General features: G+C 39.9%; 2 protein-coding genes across 3 annotated transcripts in view; one reads left to right on the top strand and one right to left on the bottom strand.

Annotated features, from left to right (window-relative positions):
* Positions 1–213, top strand: part of VASH2 (vasohibin 2) — a gene marked incomplete at its 5' end in the record, with an annotated part of 7403 nt that extends 7190 nt beyond the window's left edge. Inside the window, one exon of the mRNA XM_010185601.1 lies at positions 144–213. Coding sequence (XP_010183903.1) covers positions 144–213 — 70 coding nt within the window. The remainder of the gene's footprint in view (positions 1–143) is intronic.
* A 3936-nt stretch (positions 214–4149) lies between these two features.
* Positions 4150–18399, bottom strand: ANGEL2 (angel homolog 2 (Drosophila)). Of its 2 annotated transcripts, none has more exons than XM_010185599.1 (8): positions 17973–18399; positions 15650–15903; positions 13134–13203; positions 11028–11449; positions 10369–10495; positions 9631–9691; positions 7593–7756; positions 4150–4640 (listed from the first exon to the last, which is right to left on the bottom strand). In XM_010185599.1, the coding sequence occupies exons 1-8, from the start codon at positions 18397–18399 to the stop codon at positions 4486–4488; spliced, it is 1680 nt and encodes a 559-aa protein (XP_010183901.1). In that variant the 3' UTR covers positions 4150–4485. The 2 variants fall into 2 exon arrangements, with proteins under 2 accessions (XP_010183901.1, XP_010183902.1); XM_010185600.1 differs by having other exon boundaries at positions 18081–18195.
* Positions 18400–20098: the final 1699 nt, after the last annotated feature.

The raw sequence follows: 20098 nt of genomic DNA, 5'->3' as shown, positions 1-20098 counted from the left end.
CAGGATCATGCTGACCATGGGAAAATTAGATCCAGTCAGTCCTATTTCAGTAAACCATTTCTAGTTTGACAGCTGCTCTCCCCTCCTGCACAGCTGTGTGGGATCGCTGGTGAGCAGCGCTCTCTTCCCTCCTTTGGTCGCAGGCCTGCAGTGGTGGACAAGAAGGGAGACCTGGCCACACTCAACGAGGTTGGCTATCAGCTCCGCATCTGACCAAGCCATATGCCGGACAGAGGGCGTCCCTGGTGCTTCCTGCTGCACTTTACCCACACTCCATTGAAAGGAAAAAGGAATGGGACTATTTGTTAACGTGTGGACTCCTATAAGAAAAAAGTTTTATCTAGAAAATAGAAGGGAAATTTTTTTTTTGGTGGCAGTGTTTACTTTCTTTCAATCTACAGAAAAAGTATCAGTGAAGAGAGCCTAAAGTTCTGTTTATCAGGATGTAAGGTTTTTTTACCTCCATCATGTAGCAGGTGACTCCAGTGGTGTGAGAGTTTCTTCAAATATAACTTCCCTGTACAAGATTAATTGAATTTGGGCATTGTGCAGGGTAGTACCATTAGGATAACGAAGAAATCATATTCTTGGTGTTAAGATGTGCTGGGGTGCAGCACAGTGTAAAAAATCATATTCAGTATTAATATTTAATTCAGCAATAAAACCAAGCAATGCAGAAATGGTGTGAGTTTTTAAAGTATCAACATTACCTCACTAAACTTAACAGATATGCAAAACTGTCAGTATTGTTTTGTAACTAATTTGTACTGTTTCCCAGCATTTTTGGTAGTATTAAAACAGCACTGGATGTTTTACTGCCACCTGTATTATTACTTTGTGCATGTTGCTGAAAGATGGTAAATAATAGTAATATGCAAGTGTATTCTTAAACACTGACATCTTATTAGGCAAAATAGGAGGTTTTGTTTTTTTAAACGATGATAATTGATGAATAATGAATTTTTAAACTTTCAGAGTTTTTTTATACTTTGTCACAAGCTTTTAGTCTTTCTGGACTACACTGCTGAAGCACAAACTGTAGAGATTGCTGTTTTGTAGAGACAAGTGTTCATCTACACTAGTCGGTTTGTTTCTTATGTATGTTCTTGGAATAATGGAAAAAAAGTCAGAATTCCTAACCTGAGTCTATATGGTTTTTCTTTCAACATGTTAATTTGAACCTTCCCTTTGAAAGGCTGAGCAGTCTCAGATGGTGATGCCTTGACATCTTATATTAAGATAGGACATTGCAGGCTGAAGCTGTTAACCTTCCACCGTGCTGCTGTAGGGAGTTTTTCCTGTAAGTATTGTAGTAACAACAGCTTAGTCAGCCCTGAATAAGGAAGCTTGTAGTGGAACAACTTCAGCAATAAATTAAATTATGTCTGAAATAGCTGAAAATCAAGCTGGTCTGCTTCCTCCCTACTCAGTCCTTTTGCTCTAAGACTTAGCTAAGGACCTGTGACGGACAACAGTGTTCTCAAGTGACATGGCAAGACTTTCATTGGGGTTCACTGTTTGCATTAGTGCTGCATTCCTGTAAATATTTAATTTGGTGCCTAAACAGAAACTGGATTATTGTACAAGTCCAGCCTCTACCCTTTGTGCTGTGCGTATAGATGATACTGCCATCAGCCTCGTGTACCTCCCCTCCTGGGCACTTGCTTTTTTGGGATCTTGACAAAGACAGGACACTGTAATATAGTTTCAATAATACTCATCAGATGATTTAAGCAATTTGAGCTCCTATAACACTTCCATCAGCCAGCAACTGAATGACTACAGAAGGAGATGATCTCTTGTACATAGACCTTATCGCTCAAAAAAAGTCAATGAGTCTCACCTGCCTACTACAGGAAGACAACACCAAGACCCAGCAAACCTCCTCCAAACAGTAAAAGGCTTTCAACTACTCAGACTTCAGAAGGTCTAGAAAGAAGACTTCCCAAATGTATTATACTACTTTATACAAGACTACCATATCAATTACTGGGAGGCCTTTCCCATCCTTCTTTCTGCAAGCTTCTCCACTCCTGTGTTCACAATAGGAATTATTTCTGGTTCAGAAGTGAACTTGAAGAAAGGGAAATACTCTTTTGGTAGAAATTCTGGTGTAATTTTACATCAGCTGCAGAGTTTGTTTTAAACTTGGTGCTGCCCAATGTCTTGTGACCTAAACAATTTTTTTATGTATTCCTGAGATCTCTCAAGGGTAAAATGATGTGAAAAACTTACTGATCAGCTGTATCCTGTAGCACAAGTTTATCAGATACGTTGCCAGGTTTTTTTTTTCCCCATGAAACCATCATTTACTTCAGATCAAGTAATGGTGGTTAGTATATAGGTTTTACCTTTGTCCAACACAAATTGAGTTATTTTGTCTTAACCTTTAACTTATACTGAAACTTTTAGTGCTGTAGACGTGTGTGACAAATTGCTTTTGATTCTTGTTTTGAAGTTCAGCTGAAATATTCTCTTGAAAGTTGCTTATGATGGCATTTGTCTTAAGTGTGGTTCTAGTGACTGTTCTAACTTACTGCAAACTGGTCAAATAGTGTAGAAAACATGCATGACTTTTTAAATCACTTGTATGTTTATGCACAGCATGAAGCTTCAATAAAATATCTTGTTAGTCTTTTTTTTTAAATGACTTAGGGTTATTTTTCTGTCCTGTCCAGGTTTTTCTTCTAGAAAAAAACCTAAGTAGTTCTAGCATCATTTTTTTTTTAAGATTCTTACCTACCTTATTATTGTACAACCAAACCCCTGAACATACAGCCCTACAGCTAACCATTAATATGTTATACAAAGAAAGCCTGAAGCAAGTCTCTAAACCCTGAAAATACATTATTATTGAACAATAAACGCTCATGACCTGGCGCCACTAATGACTGCATAATGACAAGCAGCTTCTGCATTTGTCTTTCAGTAGTACCTTGTCTCTTTCCCCATCAAAATGAGGGAAGACACTTGAGGGGCAGTTTTCCCTTTCATAAAGGAAAGCAAATTATTCTAGTCCTTTAATAATAACACACTAATGAAGTAGAACAAATACATTTTACTGCCTTAATGGTATCATGTGGTTACCAGGGAAGTGGAATATGTTTTTCAGAAGGACATCTTTACCACCTTGAAGGATGAGGCCATTTTAAAAAAAAAAAAAAAGTCACTACACAACAAATGGAGGAAAGCTCCTCAGTCATGCTTATGTGAAAACCAGCTCCCTTCCAAATTCCAAGCAATTTCAGCTTAATGTTTTGAGAGGTAGTTGTATTTTTCAATGTAACACCAAAATACCTTTTCCGAGTCAACTGGTTTTGTGACTGCTTCCACTGTACTTACCGTGTTATTCTCAAAGCATGAGGTAATTGCAGTTGTAATTCTGCAGTCAGGAAAAGGAAAGCCAGATGAAAATTCCAAAAATTAGGTTGGAGAAGAACAAGCAAGCATTTCTGGGAGACATATGCACCTGAATGTGATTTCAGGAACACGACTGCAGGTTTTCCAGTACTGACAGACAATTCTCTAAGCATTACTTTTAAGCCAGTTTCCCATATGTATCCATATGTAGTTTAACCACATTTTTCTCTTCTGTAAGTCGTATTTTGCAGAGTAACTGTTGTGCATTATGATAGTAAATATGAAGTCTTGATCACTTAATACCTCAGCATCTGTCACTTCAATATAAAACTTGACACTTTTAATAACTAAATGGAAAAACAGCTTTCCCCAGTTGTTCAATATAAATGAAACCTCAAGATGTCGAGGACTGACTTTTTTTTTCCTATAGTAGATCAATTAAGTTTCCCGTAAGTTTTCAAGCTCATTAAACTTGGTTTTATTTCAGATACTTTAAAAAAGATTCCAATGAATGCTACCTATATTTAAGCTTTTAGAAGTTAAAGTAGTAACTTTTTAGAACATCAATATCTGCCTTACTGCAAAAGCTAGCTTCTTCCTTTGGAAGTCAAATCTTGCGCATCTGCACTGACTACATTTTAGTTAACTGAGGAAATCCCTTTGTAGAAGTGTTTAGATGGAGGTGTCCACAGAGCAGCTCTGTAGTATAACATGACTTTCAGCTCATTCTCAAGCGTGGCATGCACAAAAACTCACTCCCCTTTACCTGAAGAAGCACACAGTTCTCAGAGAATAATCATTTTTACTATGACTTACAATGAAAACCATTTACAGCATCTCAGTGAAAAATAATGCCATTCAGACTGGCACAGATGTTCTCCATTATCAAACAGGAAGCTAATGTAAAAATCTTTTCTTTTTTGCCTTTAAAGACTTAATAAAGTAACTTAAACATTTTTAAAAAGTCTCTTTAAAAAGTCTACTTTACACAGCACTAACAAATCAGCATGCATGCAAACTTATTTAAACCGGACCAGCAGTGCTTGAATTAACCTTTTAAAAAAAATAACCATGTGAAAAGAGAAGGTGAAGGTAACTTTACCTACACAAAAAGTCCTTTGGATATTACCGTTCAATAAGCCTGAACTGTGCTAACAATGGCAGGTGGTCAGAAGAGTTGTGTTCATTGGGAAGACCATTCACAGTCCAAAGATCTTTCTCCGTTAGAAGTGCCAGCCTGCCAAGAAGTTTCAGACCTCCATGAAAAGAATCCTCTGCTCCTAGTAAAACAAAACAAAACAAAAAAACCCAAATAAACAAAAAAGTGGAAATGTTCATCAGCATGGGCTAAAAATCCCACATTCATACATATCACAGAATCACAGAATATTAGAGGTTGGAAAGGACCTCTGGAGATCATCTAGGCCAACCCCCTCTGCCAGAGCAGGATCACCTAGACTAGATCACACAAGAGAATATGGAAAAGGAAGAAAACCTTATGGCAGAAGTGATCTGAAGTAATGATTGTTCCATGCAAAAATCAACAATAAGGCAGTTCAGAAATTCTTCTTGTGTACTATTACTCTCTCAGTAGAACTTACAATATATGAGCTCAAAGTACTCAGAAAGACACTACCCTCTCCATTCTGTGGAGGGATAAATTGAGGTGAAAAGGGAAAGGGATTGATTTGTTCATTGTAACTCCCCTGAAAAAGCCTCACAATCCAGTCCTATATTCTAGCACAACAGCATTGCTAAACAGAGCTCACACTCGCAAAATTCAGCATCTTTTGAGAGTTACTGGTTCACATAATACTATTTCTGCATCCTCAGGTACACAGTTCTCTAGCAGGCAAGTCATACAGGAACTCTTGCTCACAAAGATAAAAGACTTCTGGCATTTCCCTTCCTAACTGTTCATCATAAGAAAGAGATCTTCCTTCATTAATTCCTGCTACCTATTCCTATAATCGCCTAAAACAAAACAAAAAAACCCAAACAAACCAAAATAAAGAACCCAAGGACAATAAAACCCGAAAACAAAAAAACCCCAAACAAAAACCACTACTAAAAAATCCCCCCTCCCTCAAGAAACACCACATTACTCATGGAAGAGGCCTCACAGTCTTGCTATTACACTATATTTAAAATATTTTTGTCCTTATTAACACAAACAAACAAACCCCCAGAAAACCATCAGCAGAGAGTAACAAGCTTTTTCCAACTCAAGAAATTCCATTGAGAATGAGATCTTTCAATGATGTGTCAAACTTTTAGCCTTCTTGAGCGAGATGACTATTCAGCCACCCTCGCTATTGCCTTCAGAGCACAGAGATGATTCTGAGCAGGTTGAGCACATTCAGGACCAGCACAAACGGCAGCTGTAACTTGGACAAAAATACTTTCCTGTATGAATGTGATCAGCAATTTCAGAACTTCCTGGCTGAACCTGGTACTGGCTTTCCAGTGGCATATTTTAAAGGATTATCCAGCAACTGTTAAACTCCTTGGCTAGTTCAACAGCTCCGCTCCTTTGCCATCTGCCAGCTTTCCAGTTCAACAACCCAGCAGCTGTTTACTGCTGTGCTGAAGAAAAGCTTTTTTTACTGCAAAGATGTCTCAGTAGCTCCAGCACGCATCTGCCCAGCTCTTGAGCCATGTTTATCCTTTTGCCCAGCTCCTGCATGTCTACAAAGGAGCAGTTTGGTGCTACAGAGAGCTTGGTCTACATGCAGTGATTTGTTAGCAAAACTGCATCCTGCAAGACTCCAGTACATACTGAACACAGCAAATCCTGAATACCAAAGCAAATGCTTGGCTAAGCACAACGCAGACATAAAAACTTTCAAAAAAACACCTCAGACAACCCCTTTAAATGGGAAAAAAGCAATCAGTCAGCCTAGGCTGCATTTAATACTCACTTGTTCAGCCTTGGACAGCTTTTAATACAGAGGACTAGATCATCAGAAAACTGAAAATCCAGACTATTGCTTTGTTTTTAAGAACTAATGAATAAAAACTACACCTGTTTAAACTACTTGGGAGAATTCAGTTGCCATTCTGTGCTCTGATACGGGGTGAGGAATCTATTTGTAAGACAAGTGCAGAAACAAAAAGGTGCTGTAGCTCTGCTGGGGCAACAATGGCGCAACAAAATATACAGACAGGTGAATTAGGATTAAATTTTGCACGGGGATGCACTCTCAAATCATACAGCACTCCATTAAATCACTCAGCATTCAGAAGTCATTTAGATCCTTCTCATATCCTAGTTTTTCAGTCAAAACTTTTATTTCCATCTTGTGAATCTTTTGTATTTGAAATTTTCCATTAAGACAACATTTACTGAGCATGTTATGACAAGCAAGACTTTAGTGCATTGACTCAATGAATTTTAACAATCAAGTCTCAAGGTAGGAGAGATGAAGGTGGTATTTTCATTTCACATACTGAAAACAATGTTAATTTATAAAAATCAGTTACAATCTACAGCAGAACAGCAGTGGAATCCAGGTTTCTTCGTCTGAGCTCTGCAGAGCCATTTCTCTGATAGCACTGCACTGTGTAATGGCCTTCGACAATGGCATAAAACACAGAAATAATGATGACACGGAAAGTGCACTGCTTGGAAGTATCTATGGTAAGAGCACAACTGCAGTAAAGGCTAACACTGTGTTACCCATCAAAAAATACACCCGCAGAGGTACCGTGTCTTTCTTGCACCATCTGGTGAGTTTTAGCTGCAACTGCAATCAAGAGTGACAACTGGACATGTGCAAGCAAAGGCCACAGAAGCCACTTACTTGACAGACGTTACATCAAGACTACCTGAAAAGTAACATTCTTAGAAACAGCCCATTTATCAGTTTTAATGCACATCATAAACTGCCATTCACCATTCTGTTGATTAAATGACCGCAATCCTGCATGAGTTACCGGCAGCAATTATTTCTCAAGTGCTCTTAAATGGCTGCTTTTCTGTAGCCTCAGCTCTTGTCTCCCTGCTGAGATGGCAACCACAGGCATGTTCAGTGAGGTGAAAAAGTTTGCCCAGCTGTGGCAAGCCGACAAGGCCAGTCATGTTTCTCAGATAACAACTGACATTCAAAGCACCACTATGAACCTCCAAAATACTTCATATGGATTAAATTATCACTGTGTTTCCCTTAGGACAACATCCTAATGGTCCCATTTAGCATTTGTGAAAAAGAATTAAAAGTTGGTTTCTTTACCTGGCTGGGTAGCAGTATTATTGTTTGCTGCAGAATAAAAAATATAATCCACAGTGACAGCACTTCGGGAGTGACAAGTTGTTACCTCTGGTATCCCAGTTTCAGGGAAGTAATGAGAATAGGCTGACGACAACTTTAAATGGTGCTGCAATTTTGAAGACAACCTAAACAGGAATCAAAGAAAAAAAAATTTATTTTCTTGTCTTTCCTAGAAAGAATAAGCAATGAAGAAATACCCAGCAGTTCTGGTTACAAACAAAATCGATTAACTGGATATACAAGCCAGCGTTTCTCTCATGCAGTCAATCCCATAGCTTTTTGTGTTAGTGGCCCAAACCTCTGAAGGCAAAACGCAGGCAGCTTTTTCAAGTAAAAGGCAGATACTAAAGAGCCCATCAGAACTGGCTTAACTGACACTTTAAATATACATAGCTTTCATCTCCATCTAGACTTTGTAAGATTTCAGCAATCTCTCCCTGACACATGGGTAGAAGTGTCCACGAGAGCAGCTTACATGAAAGCACCAGATTATGAATTTACCAAACCAGGCCCATCAGCATGCAGAGAAATTAAGATTTTAGAGGTCTTTCTCTCCTTTAAAGCTATCAAGTGCTTTCAAGTTAGGCTACACCTAACCTCCTTTCCTCCGCTCAGGCTTCCATTTTGCCTCTCCCCATCATCCGTCAGTCTGTTCCTCTTCAGTTCAGCCCATCTTGTCTTGCCTGTTTTTCCAATCTTGACAGAAAACTGCAAAACTGTACTTTTCAGCAAAAGAACTCCTCTCTCTCAGGCACTTGCTCCCATCAGCTCTGCAGATCATCCATCCCTCAGCTGTACCTGCCTCACCTTGCATGGCTGCATGTTAAACCTCAGGTACAATGTGTTCTGGTTAAAAACTAAGCAATTAAAAAAACCAACAACCCAGCATGTCACCTGCCTGATTTAGAGAAGAGCCAGACAAATGTGCCAGTTGATACAACACAGCAGAAGTGTCATTTCTGCTCATGTCACATGACATTCTTTTTAAAATGAAGCAAAAAATTCTGCAGTGTTCAACATGTGGCATGTCATGGATTTACACCACATAATAGGTCTTCCTGTCTTGTCACCTACTTCTTTTCTCAGAAATGCCATTACTTAGCTTTTTGATCACCAAGAGTCACCAAATGTGTTAATGTAACTATCTGCAGTGATACCAAGATATCATTTCTGAGGAGAAATGGCTGACTTGGAGCCTGACATCACACATACAGTTAGGGCAATTTCGCTCTTCTGTGCCTTACTTTATATGACTTTACCACCTGCAAATATATTTTTCCTTTCAAAAAGCAGTTACATTTTCCTTCTCAGCAGTCTAGTGGTGCTTCTTCCTTCAGTTTAACAAGCAAATGTTTTCAAAGTTATAGTACCAAATCCATAATACCCTGAATTTCTGGGACTCAAAGAACTTAAAACTCTCCCACAGAACTCCTGACAAGGAAGGTTTTTAGGATCTTTCCAGTTTCTCTCCCTCCTTCATCCCAACTTCACATTGTATTATAAGATTTTGTTAGCATTCATAAGCCATTATCTCAAAAAGAGTAAAAAGGGAAAGAAGTACCAACATTTAAGAGGCTGGACAACACTGAGGGCTTTGTCAGGTTTTTTTCCTTTCCTCTTAAAAACATGATTTCTGCAACTGAAGTTCATGGCTTTCCTAAGATATCACTACAGGGCAAGATGCCTTGCTTATGTCAGGAAGTGACTGGAAACGTCTAAAACATTCTTTTAGTAAGCAGACAGAAAGTACCCTCTAAAAATCTGCAAGCTCCCACAAGAACACACACTCCTTAATTGTTTCCAGTTCCAGTCTTTTGCTGTCTGATCAGCCTTCTCATGTTTAAATGGACTATGATTTTTTTGCCAGATGGGCAAACTGGGCTGGGTGAGCATCTTGTACCCACATCTGGAATCAGATCAAAAGTTTGATCTAGAAACAAAACAACCTCCAAAGCTAGGAAACAGCCAAGGGTTTTCATTTTCTCCCCCCAACACATACTTTTCAGATGCTATTACGATCTCCTGAGTGTTGTCCAGCTTTGCTGCTTCCAATTTTTCTCCTGCAAAATAAAAATACATCCAATTTACACTTAAAAATAGGAAGTAGGCAAGACCAGTGCTGAAGAGCTACAGAAAAGAAAAGCTACAAAAAAAAAGTATCTGTAAGTACACTTATTTTTTTTTGCAGCATGCAAGATTCAATTCACAAAGCTGGATTAAATTCTTTTGTTCCATTAGCAAGATCCCATCCAAAGGCTCTTTCAAACTATGTCCCATTCATTTAAAATAGTATTTTTGTCTGTCAAAGAAAAAAAATGGTGGATGAAAGATGTAATAATACTCAGCTAGGAATCACTTGCTTTTCCCCTGTTGTTCCATAATGTGCCTGCACATAAACTGAAGCAGAACATAGGTTCATGCTACATACATGCGCTGCATTCCTCCATCTCTTTTTCCAGTCACAGCACAAGTAGCTTTCACAACGCAAACAGTAGTTTAAATGTTACCCACCAGCTCCTGAATGGCAATTTCTAACTATTACCTTCTGAAGATTCAAATTTGCAAATGCTTATGTGAACAAATAACTTCATACTCTGAGGAGCCCAACAAGGAAGTTTCACAAGCTTAAGACTCACTGTTCCACACCCTCCCACCCCCGTAGCAGAACATCTGTTTTTCAGTGCTGCCTGAATGGTATTTTCAAAGGACCACAAAATTCATCAATCCACAAACTGACCTGCATTTTCTTCTTTTTGTTGTTGCTTTGTTTCATATACACAGTTTTGCGAAATACCTAATTTTTTTGGCCAAATTGGAATAGATAAGATTCTCTGTCCCCTTGGAAACTGTTCTTGTCCAGAGACCTAAGAAATACAGCATAAGCTTTTTTTTCAGAAGAAATCTGATTTTAAAAAAAACCACACACACAAAAAAAACCAACCACATCTGAAATGACTGGACATTTGTAAAGTTTAAAGTTTTAAGCAAAAAAAAAAATCTAAGGCATTTAAAGTAAGAGTCATCTTTCCAAAGAGTACATAGTAGGTATTTGATTAAGTAGTTATTTCATCCTACTTAAAGACTGGAACGCTTGAACACAGTGATACAATCCTCCTGTGGATAACTACCTTTCAAGAACAATTAATTTGCAAATTCTTAATTTCAGAATGCTAGAAGCAGGTACAGTATTCTGTAAGGCACAGCGAATATACCCAAGGTTATTTTAGTAACCCCACAGTACCTTCCTCTTTGCAGACTATGTAAAGGGCACTAAGGTGGATACTGCAACTTAAATAATCACAAGCCCAGCTGTGGCACAGTAGAACCACTCAATTAAGTATTTCTCTTCAATTAGTATCAACTTTTTTTTTGTGGGAAGTGAAGAGCACAGCCTACCTTCCCTATTGCAAGTCCTTCATAATTTAACTTTCCTTCCTTTATAAATCTGTACAATGGAGAACCAGGAACAGAATTGAAGTCACCACAGAGGATAATTGGGCAGAAGGTACCATCTTTCTGAGGAGCAACACTAGCAATCTCTGCCAGGAGCATTGCAAGTTGGGTCAGTTTGATGTCTCCTCGCCTTGGGTTATACAGCAGATGTGTATTGGCTATACAGATTGCAGCATTAGTTTTACAGTGAAATCTAGGCTGCAAAAGCAACACCAGTCCAACGTTGTCCCTGTCCAAGAGCGGAATATCATGGCGAAAAAACTCCACGGGGTTTGATGAGATCAGGCTAAATTTGGAAGCTTTGAAGCAGATAGCACAGCCATCAGGTTTTCTCCCTGTCCTCATTTTATACTCACAGTGATACCCTGCAAGAAAGACAATTAAAAATATAAAATACCATTATATAGGGAGATTTTTTTTTAAATTAAAAAAGCCTCACACTGTTTTTGTCACGTAACAGTCAACAAACTCTGTGAAGTTCACATAGAGAAGTGAACACAAGAGGCTTTCTGTCCTGTGTAGCTTCAGTTTAGATACTACAGGGAACACAGTCTAATATCTTTTATGGTGTAAGCATCTACATTCTTTAAGATACCCGGCATGTTCTTCTTTCCTCATGTGGAAAAAAAACCCTAACCAAAACATTAGAAAAAAACCCCCCTACAGGTCACATAAAAGTAGACTTAGGTATTAAAGTTTTTCCTGGATGTTTTTTCCTAAACAATGGTTTAGGAATAATAGCAGTGAAACATTACAATCAAAAGCAATAATGACTGAAGTAATAAATCACTGTCTAAAATGACTCGTAGAATAAAAGTTCTCAAACATATTTACACAATTATGTAATTATTCAGTTAGCAGGAAGCTGTCAACAGGGAAACTGAGACATTTACCAAAGGACAGCATCAGCATTCAAACAAGCATGCAGAGGTGAAATTCAGATTTTAACGACACCTTATCTAAGAAAAAACTAACCTTCTTGAAACAATATCTAGTTTTTGCCATTGTAAGATGCTTCCCTGTCCAGCCCGTGCTATATGGATTCATGAAGTACAGCCCTATGAAGCGGAGTGAATCGACCTCTAAGCTCACACCAGTGCTGGAACAAGGGATTCCCACTGCTCTCTCCCAGCTCCAGGCCACGTGCTCCTGCCACTTGTGGCACTTCCTGTTAACTCAGTAAGCCAACAGAAAAATAATCCAGGAATACAAAATTAGTCTAGGTAGTATTCTGCTGGAGTGCAGATTTCACCAGGATATAGGTCTAAGGAGTGCCAGAACAAGCCCATGAGAAGGGGCAGGACATGTATCTGAGAGCTACGGAGGGGAAGAGGAAAAAGTTCAGTGAGCTCCAGATCCTCAAGCATGGCAGCAGGAAGCTCAGTTGCCCACACAAGGCTGCCTTTACCATGTTGTTTCCAATTTCAAGGATGTAAAGCCATATTGCCATTATCTTCTTTACACTCAATTCTGGGAGCTAGACTATCACCAACTAACCAAGAAACAAAAAAGTATCAGTCCTGTGCTGTTCCGTGAACTGTCTCCTCCTGGCATCAGACAAGTACCAGAGCGAGGAAGAGAACAGGGCTGTGGGACTGGAGGAAGGTGTAAAGCACAAAAAATTTAGATCAGTTTAAACCACCATAGAATCACACCCCTAGCAGCATGTTCCTTGCCACAAATTCACACTGGAGAGTGATAAGGCAGTGCTACTGAGGCTGACTGACAGTACTAGTATAAAAAAAATGAATATGAATTGGCTACGGATAAAATTTAGTGCTGATATTTGGAAGGTTTCAAGCCAGAAAAAAAACATACCCTAGAAAAGCTATCCAACAGGAATACTGGTAGAAAGCACTAAGGAAGTTTCAAGAGAGCACCTGATGTATTTCTAAATGGAGGTACACAGCGTTGTTGTATGTGATGGCAGGAGACTTGATTCTACAGTCCAAGAGGGTTGTTTTTTTTTTGTTTTGTTTTGTTTTTTGAGAAAAATAGTACTGGCATGGGGGAGAAGGCAATGTATTGGTCATAAGACTTTCATCATACCCAGGGATTCCAAACTTGACTTGATCTCTGTTCTATAATGGTCTTCTTGGACTTCTTGTAAGCAGAGTACCTAAGGCAAAAGTTGACAATTAAGAGATTAGTAAGTACATCAAATATCAAATATTACCCTTTCATATGTCTGTTGGCCAGTCTGTAGAGGTATAAATAAAAAATTCGGAGGATTTTTGCTTCCATATTCCCACGAAAGGATTCAACCTCCTACAGAAAATCCTCCTTAAGATTATGAAGATGGCCTCAATTCCACCCACCCTTTCTCAGACAGACATACATTTTCAGATGTGAAATTAAATTTAATCAAAATGGTGAGCTGCTAATACATTCTCAGCAGTTCAGGAGAGGGCTTAATGCTAGAGCAGTGGTATGAAGAGGACAAGGACACACTTTCCATTTAACACTTGTGTGGACAAGTTTCCATATTATGACAACCTGAACCAAAGATCAACCTCAAAATACTCAATTAAGAGAGTTCTGAGCATCTGGAGCCTGCACAAGGCAGTAACATACAGATTTACAGCCACCTTAGGACTGTGACAAAGGACTGAGTTTCTGAGGGCCAATGAATAGGCACTCTGCTTGCTGAACTGCAGCAACAGACTCCACTTGCCCAGCTGATGCTAGCTCATTCAAGGTCTCAGAGGAGAACCAAATTTCAAGCAATGTTCTGAAATCTCTGCTTCACTTTAAGGTAACAATTCAACACAATGCATCAGTTAAAGCTCTGTCCTTTAGCAAGAAATTCCTCTGCACCTGCATCTGCTAGGGTCGGTGAGCAGTTGCTCCTCATGACTCAGTGTAGGCAATACAAGGGATCACCTCTTTACCCAGCACTGCATTATGCGGCTCTGCAGACTCTAGCAAGCACCCTGACCTGAACTGCTCTCTGCCAGAGGGGTTGGCTTCAGCTCCAACCTTTCCATCCTGGAGAGTTGTCTGTTATCACTCATAGCACCACGCAGACCCTCACCAGAGTCCTATCCCGTGCTGCTCCCAGAAAGCCCACTAATATATCTCACTGGTACAGATACGCAAGTACAGGTGTATATAAATTTATTAGGAAGAAAGGAAGAGCTTGAAGGGGCTTTAATCTTCAGCTTCCCACCTGTGTACTAACACTGCATTTTTCAAATGGTACAGGGCAGTTTCTGTGGCTTCTCTAATACAACTACTTGGATTTTTTCAGTACCGTTTTCTGACATGAACAGGTTGGATTCCATCACCTAAACTTATATTGGCCTGAACTGAACTGAAGCAAAAAGTTTACTGACTTGAGTTCCTGATTAACAACAAATGTTTCCTTAAAACCAAACAAACCCCCAACCCCCCCCCCCCAGTCAACCAAGAACAGGTAGTATCCTACAAGATAAGGTATTTTTTCAGACTCTGACATAAGCAGAAGTTCAGAGTTATGTCTCAGTAGAGATGAACAGCAAGATTGTTCGTCAGTCAAATGGTGCAGAGTACCAGACAGAGAGAAATTAACACATGAGAAGAATGCTTTAGATCAGTCTCACATGGATACTGATAACAGCTGCATCTTTCTCTCAACTTCGGACATTAATCTCAAGAAAACAGAGATCCACACAGCAGCTTCATCACCCAAGTTCTCATACAATAAAAAAAAATAATATTTGAGTTTGCTTTCCAAAGGATTGTAACTTCTTCTTTACCTGGTCTAACAAATGGCTCTACAGGATTAGCCAAACTTTAGAAATGGATTTTTTATTCACCAAATACACAGACACTTGGTGTTACTACTACCTAAACAAATACGAAGTCAGTCACACACCTGAAAGTCTGAAGATACCAGTTCTTGTGATTGCCTTAATTTGACCCTCCTGTGTGCATGCATACTATTTTTCCTCCACAAAGGCCTGGCAGGCAAAATTGAGTATTTGCAAATAATGACTGACTATTCAATCTTGTGTGTGCTTTGCACTAAGTGACTTATGGCACAATTAGAGAGGCTCCAGTCCCAGAAGCTGAGGCTATCCTGGAGAAAGGTGCTCTGATCTCCTACTCTAAGCATCTATCATTAGCTACTGTTACAAACATGACACTGGACTAGGTGGACGTTTGGCCTATGCAAGTATAGCTGTTCTTATGTTCAGTGCCTTATCTGCAGCACTCAAGCATGCTCTAGGCACAGACTGAGAAAGATTTAAGTGAAGAACAGTTGTTTTGAAATTGTATTTTAAAAATTGCAGTGTATCAACAGAACACCAAAGCCATGTCAAAAAGACCATTCTAGGAAGTTATGGACAAAAAAGCCAACTATGAGCAGTATGTACTGTAGAGTTTGCCCTTGCTGTTATTTCAGATTGCACAGAATACACTAACTGCGTAAGCATAAATCAAAACTACTGTTAAGCATGACATAACCAAAAGCTCAGTTGGATTCACTAGACAGCCCACTTATCAAAATGAAGAACAGCAAGAATTTGATACTCCAGTTTATCAGTTCCTAAGAAATATCCACATGCTCATTTTCTACTCACATCTGCATCCAGCTGTTTGATTTCCTGTAGAATGTTGGGAAATCTGTACGTCCAGATTAACACATGTTGCCTGCAGTGTTTGTACAAGTGGGAGTTATCTTCTAACAAATTCTGTGAGAGGATATTGTAGGACATGACTGTAAAATCAAATTTTCCCTCACTTTCTTTATTGCTTTGGTCAGTTTCTTTATTTTCAAAGATTTTCATTGTTTTACTGTGCTGACAGAAATACTCCCAGTGTCTTTTGACGGTTCCTGTGAAAAGCATATGAAGCAGAAAAAGTTAAGTAATACACCATATAACTTCTTCCTGCTCTTAGAAATCATTCTAGTAACAACTAATTATTTCAAATTACTGAAGCGATTCTAAAAGCTCATTTGATTAGCAGTGATTTAGACCCTCTAAGATAAACTTCATATAAGCATCCATAAACAGAAACAAACCCTGAAACACAGCACACCACCATTATATGTCCTAGATTTCAAACTGACTTGAAATTAGAAAACCGGCACGTTCTAAGTACATCGTTACAGTCAGACTACACCACCCTGCTCCCTGTAGAAAGGCTGTCAAACTGGTAAGCCAAATCCAGTCTGTTGCCACCTCCTCAGTGGAGATGGGGTATGTCAGTCTAGGATACACCCTTTAGAGCAGCAAATAGGCATCTTGCTGATCTCTCTCTCCATGCCTAACAAAGGGTTCACCTCTAGCCTGTGTACAGCCTGACAAGCTGCAACAGGGTCCATTACACAGGCCCCAAAACAGATAATGAACCTGATTTCTCTCAGTGAAGTTGAGAAATTAGAAAGTTAGTAAGCCTCAGAATTTCCAAGAACTTCTGAAAAAGCTTACTTTGCTTTTCTGCCATTCCTAATTTCATACTTATTATTAGTATCATTATATGAATGTTTGTAAGAATATATATGCCCATCATTAAGCATCCAATTATGTTTCAGATACGTATTTCTCCACTTACTAAACTCATGAACAAAGATGCCTGTCAGCCACTATGTCCCAACTCATCTGAGAGCATGTCAAGGTCCAGTTATCTGTGCTATCAACTAGTGGGAGACTGCAGCTACAGCTGTTAGTATCTGCCCTATTTGCATAGCAAAATTCATCATCGTGCTTACATTACTCAGGACTTTATCTAGTATTTGCAATGAATACAGCAAGGCTTTAAGTACTCTTTCTGTAGTGGGAGAGAGGACACATAGCTCTGCAGGTATCTTTAATTACTGACACCTTACAATATGCGAACAGAAGGTAAGTAGGAAGGACCACAATGCTAACCACCCTCTCAGATAAAGGCATGTAAAAATGCACTCGCTAAGGGGGTTGAGAGGACTTAGCAATAAAGGCCCTTCAGCTCCTGAATATGGGTATGATGCTTCTAAGCCTTATGGATGTTTGTGTCCAAAAATCCCAATGGGGTGCTGATGGCATTATCTGCCCTTTCAGTCATTATAAAACTTCCAGGTTATTTCGTTAAGAAAGTGATTTATGCAAGAAGGGGCCAATTCTGACTATGTTCCTCTGTTTCACAGTAGGCAAAACTGTAAACATCCACAATATTCTACATAGCATCCAAATGTTTTATTGAGTATCTTTAATAAGGCAAAGCAGACATTTCCAAGTTTCATGAAAGTCTGTTACCGAGTTGGGTAGATATCTTTGCACTTGTTACTGTATTTATCTGGATAAGTGCCTTTGCTGTTTGCTCTGCCAGCCATGGTCTGACACAAAACTTGCTAACACGCCAGTGGTAGAATGCAGTTGTAAAAACAATCACAGAAGAAGAAAACACCATTAAATCTCAATCCATTAATTCTCAGTTATCTAGGTCACAGATAACTCAACCGGCTTGGAAGAAGCCAATTCAGGTCCAGCAGGGCTTATGAGCTCAGGTACAGCACAAGGAATGAAGCTATACAACTAGCAGTCCAGCTCAGCCCTACAGCAAGTTAGCTACATCTTTTTGCTTTAAAAGAGCTTCCAAGTTAACAGACCTGATCTGGCAACAGACACCTGAGAGAGTTGTCTGAACCAAGCTCAGGGCCCCCCAGCCAGGCAAGCCCTCGCATAATTGACTCTGTTCTACCCCCAAATGCACTGAACCTCGTCTTGGCTGACTGTTTGACAGCACAATATACAAGTTCCCAGACTGAACAGCATTACCAAACTGTAACATTTTTAAGACAGATGTTTTCTTGAGAGAGGTGCCGAGAAAGACGGTAACTCTAAAGGTGCAGGCAATATTACTTATAGCTTGTCAGATGTGTTTAGCAATTACAAATAAATAAGGAAAAATAACTCGTCCTACCTTTTTTGCTGCTATGTTTTTCTTCATACTGTGCTACAGAAAGACAAAATGCTTCTTTCTGATTAGAGAAGTTTGTTTCTTCTTCAGGAGTTGAAGCACCATGCTGGCCACTGAGTCTTCTCTTCTTTGTCAGTGGTTCTTCTCCCTCAGATTTCATACTGGGGTTAGGTAGGTGAAAGCAGCAACTTTGCGTGAAGTTATTGAGCTGCCAATTAGAGTTCTGAAACTGTCTCCAAGGCCCAAAAAATGGAGAAAGCCTCCAGTTTGCTGAGAAATCAACTGGAACAGGAAGTGGAAATGAGGGCCAGGGATAGTGCCCAGCCCATCTCATACAGCTGGAAACGGGGCTGTTCAAGGTGAATATCTGAGAACCATTCCAGTGGGCGATCCAGTCTCTGCCCAGCCTCTGCACATGACGGGGCAGCATGGAGTGTCTACCAAAGAAAGCACAGGTTTCATTACTGTCCTGGTTTTACTAGGATTGAGTCGTAGAATTCCATTTTCTGTTCGGCAGAGCTGCATTTCTGAGAGAACTGCAGTGTTAGATACAGTGAAAGCAAGTTGGTATTATAGCTTTAACTGGGCTAGAGTTATTTTCCTCATAGTAACTAGTGAGACTTTGTTTCGGATTTATAATAGGAATGATAACACACTGATATTTTTGGGCTTTGTGGACACTAACTCAAGGTCTGTTTTTTAGTCTTTGCCTGTACCTGTGTTTACAGTTTTCTGGGGCTTGAGGTTTTTTTTCCCCTTCTCTTTGCACAAGAGGATGGAGGGGAAGTAAAAGCCCCAGGTGTTCTGGGACAGATGACCCAGGACAGATCCAAGCTGACCAACAGAATGTGGTCTATGCCATAAACATCACACTCACTATAACTTGAGGAGTCTGCTGGGGACGAGCTCTCCTTTCAGATGGCAGCCGTCTCCACAAGTTCTAGCTCATTCAGATCTTGAGGTTCACCTCTCCCTTATCACATTTTCATTGGCACACAGCCAGCAACTGCTGTTTGTAAGCTAAGTGTAACTTTGATTGCTTTATTATTGTTGTTCCTATGCTTATTACAATTATTATTATTTCAGTTTGGTTTATTTTAACTCTTAAATTGCATTACCTCAACTAATGAGTTCTTTCACTTCTGCTCTGCCGATTCTCTCTCCAACCCCACTGGGGAGGGGAAAGTGAGTGAGCAGCTGCATGGTGTTTAGCTGCTTGCTGGGCTAAACCACAACATATGCAACTGTAGAAGACTGTAGATGCAAAAGGTCATTTTTGCATGCTGCATTAACTCTATAATATGGCTATTTGAAAGGAATCAGAAAACCACTTTCATTCAAGCAGTCAGAAATTTGTTTAGAAAGCCACTGACTTGGCTCAAACCACAACACAAGCACAACAGGGAAACAGAGTTACTAACTCTCATGCCACCTCCGGCACTAGCTCATACAATAGATTTGTATCCTTATTTGTTTTCCAGGTGGGAAAACTGTAGCTTAGTGATTAAGCCATGAAAGTAAGGTGGTGGGTTCCCCCTCCCCCCCCCGAAAAAATAAATAAAATCTGAGTCTCAACAAAAAAGCAGAAAGCAGGAAGGACAGCTGAGTGACATCAGTATGTCTCAGCTTCCTCACTGTTTAAATAAGAAGGTGTATTTTGAACTTACAAACGATACAATAACTTGGTATGGCTGAACTAAAGTGAGAACCTCCTAGCTGCCATTCAGCCTAGCGAACACGCCTAAATACAACCTTCATAAAATCCAGCTTGTCCTGAAACAGGAGTTTCCACCACCACGCACCAGGGGTGGCGCGACAGACACATAAGCAACAAAACACAGCCCAAGACACACCGGTTTTAAGATGGGGCTGAAAGGAAGAGGCACATCTCCTCAGCAAACGCCTCCTGAAACATCTGTTGGATCCAAAAGCTCTGAGACAAGCTCCCTTCCTAAAAGCCCAGCCCCAGGCGAGTACTTCTCCACAACCACCCTCAGCCGGCAAAGGGCAGCCCCAGGCCCGCGCTGTGTTTTGTCTACCGCGGCCCAGCTATGGGGAATGGCGGGGATGCAAAACAAGCGACCGCCAATGACCTCAACCTCCCCCACCCGGCCAGGCTGCTCCCCGTT

This window comes from Mesitornis unicolor, unplaced genomic scaffold (genome assembly GCF_000695765.1).
Source record: "Mesitornis unicolor isolate BGI_N332 unplaced genomic scaffold, ASM69576v1 scaffold24065, whole genome shotgun sequence".
Classification (NCBI taxonomy): domain Eukaryota; kingdom Metazoa; phylum Chordata; class Aves; order Mesitornithiformes; family Mesitornithidae; genus Mesitornis; species Mesitornis unicolor.
The sequence above is the reverse complement of the archived record's forward strand: the minus strand, read 5'-3'. Positions and strand labels throughout refer to the sequence as shown.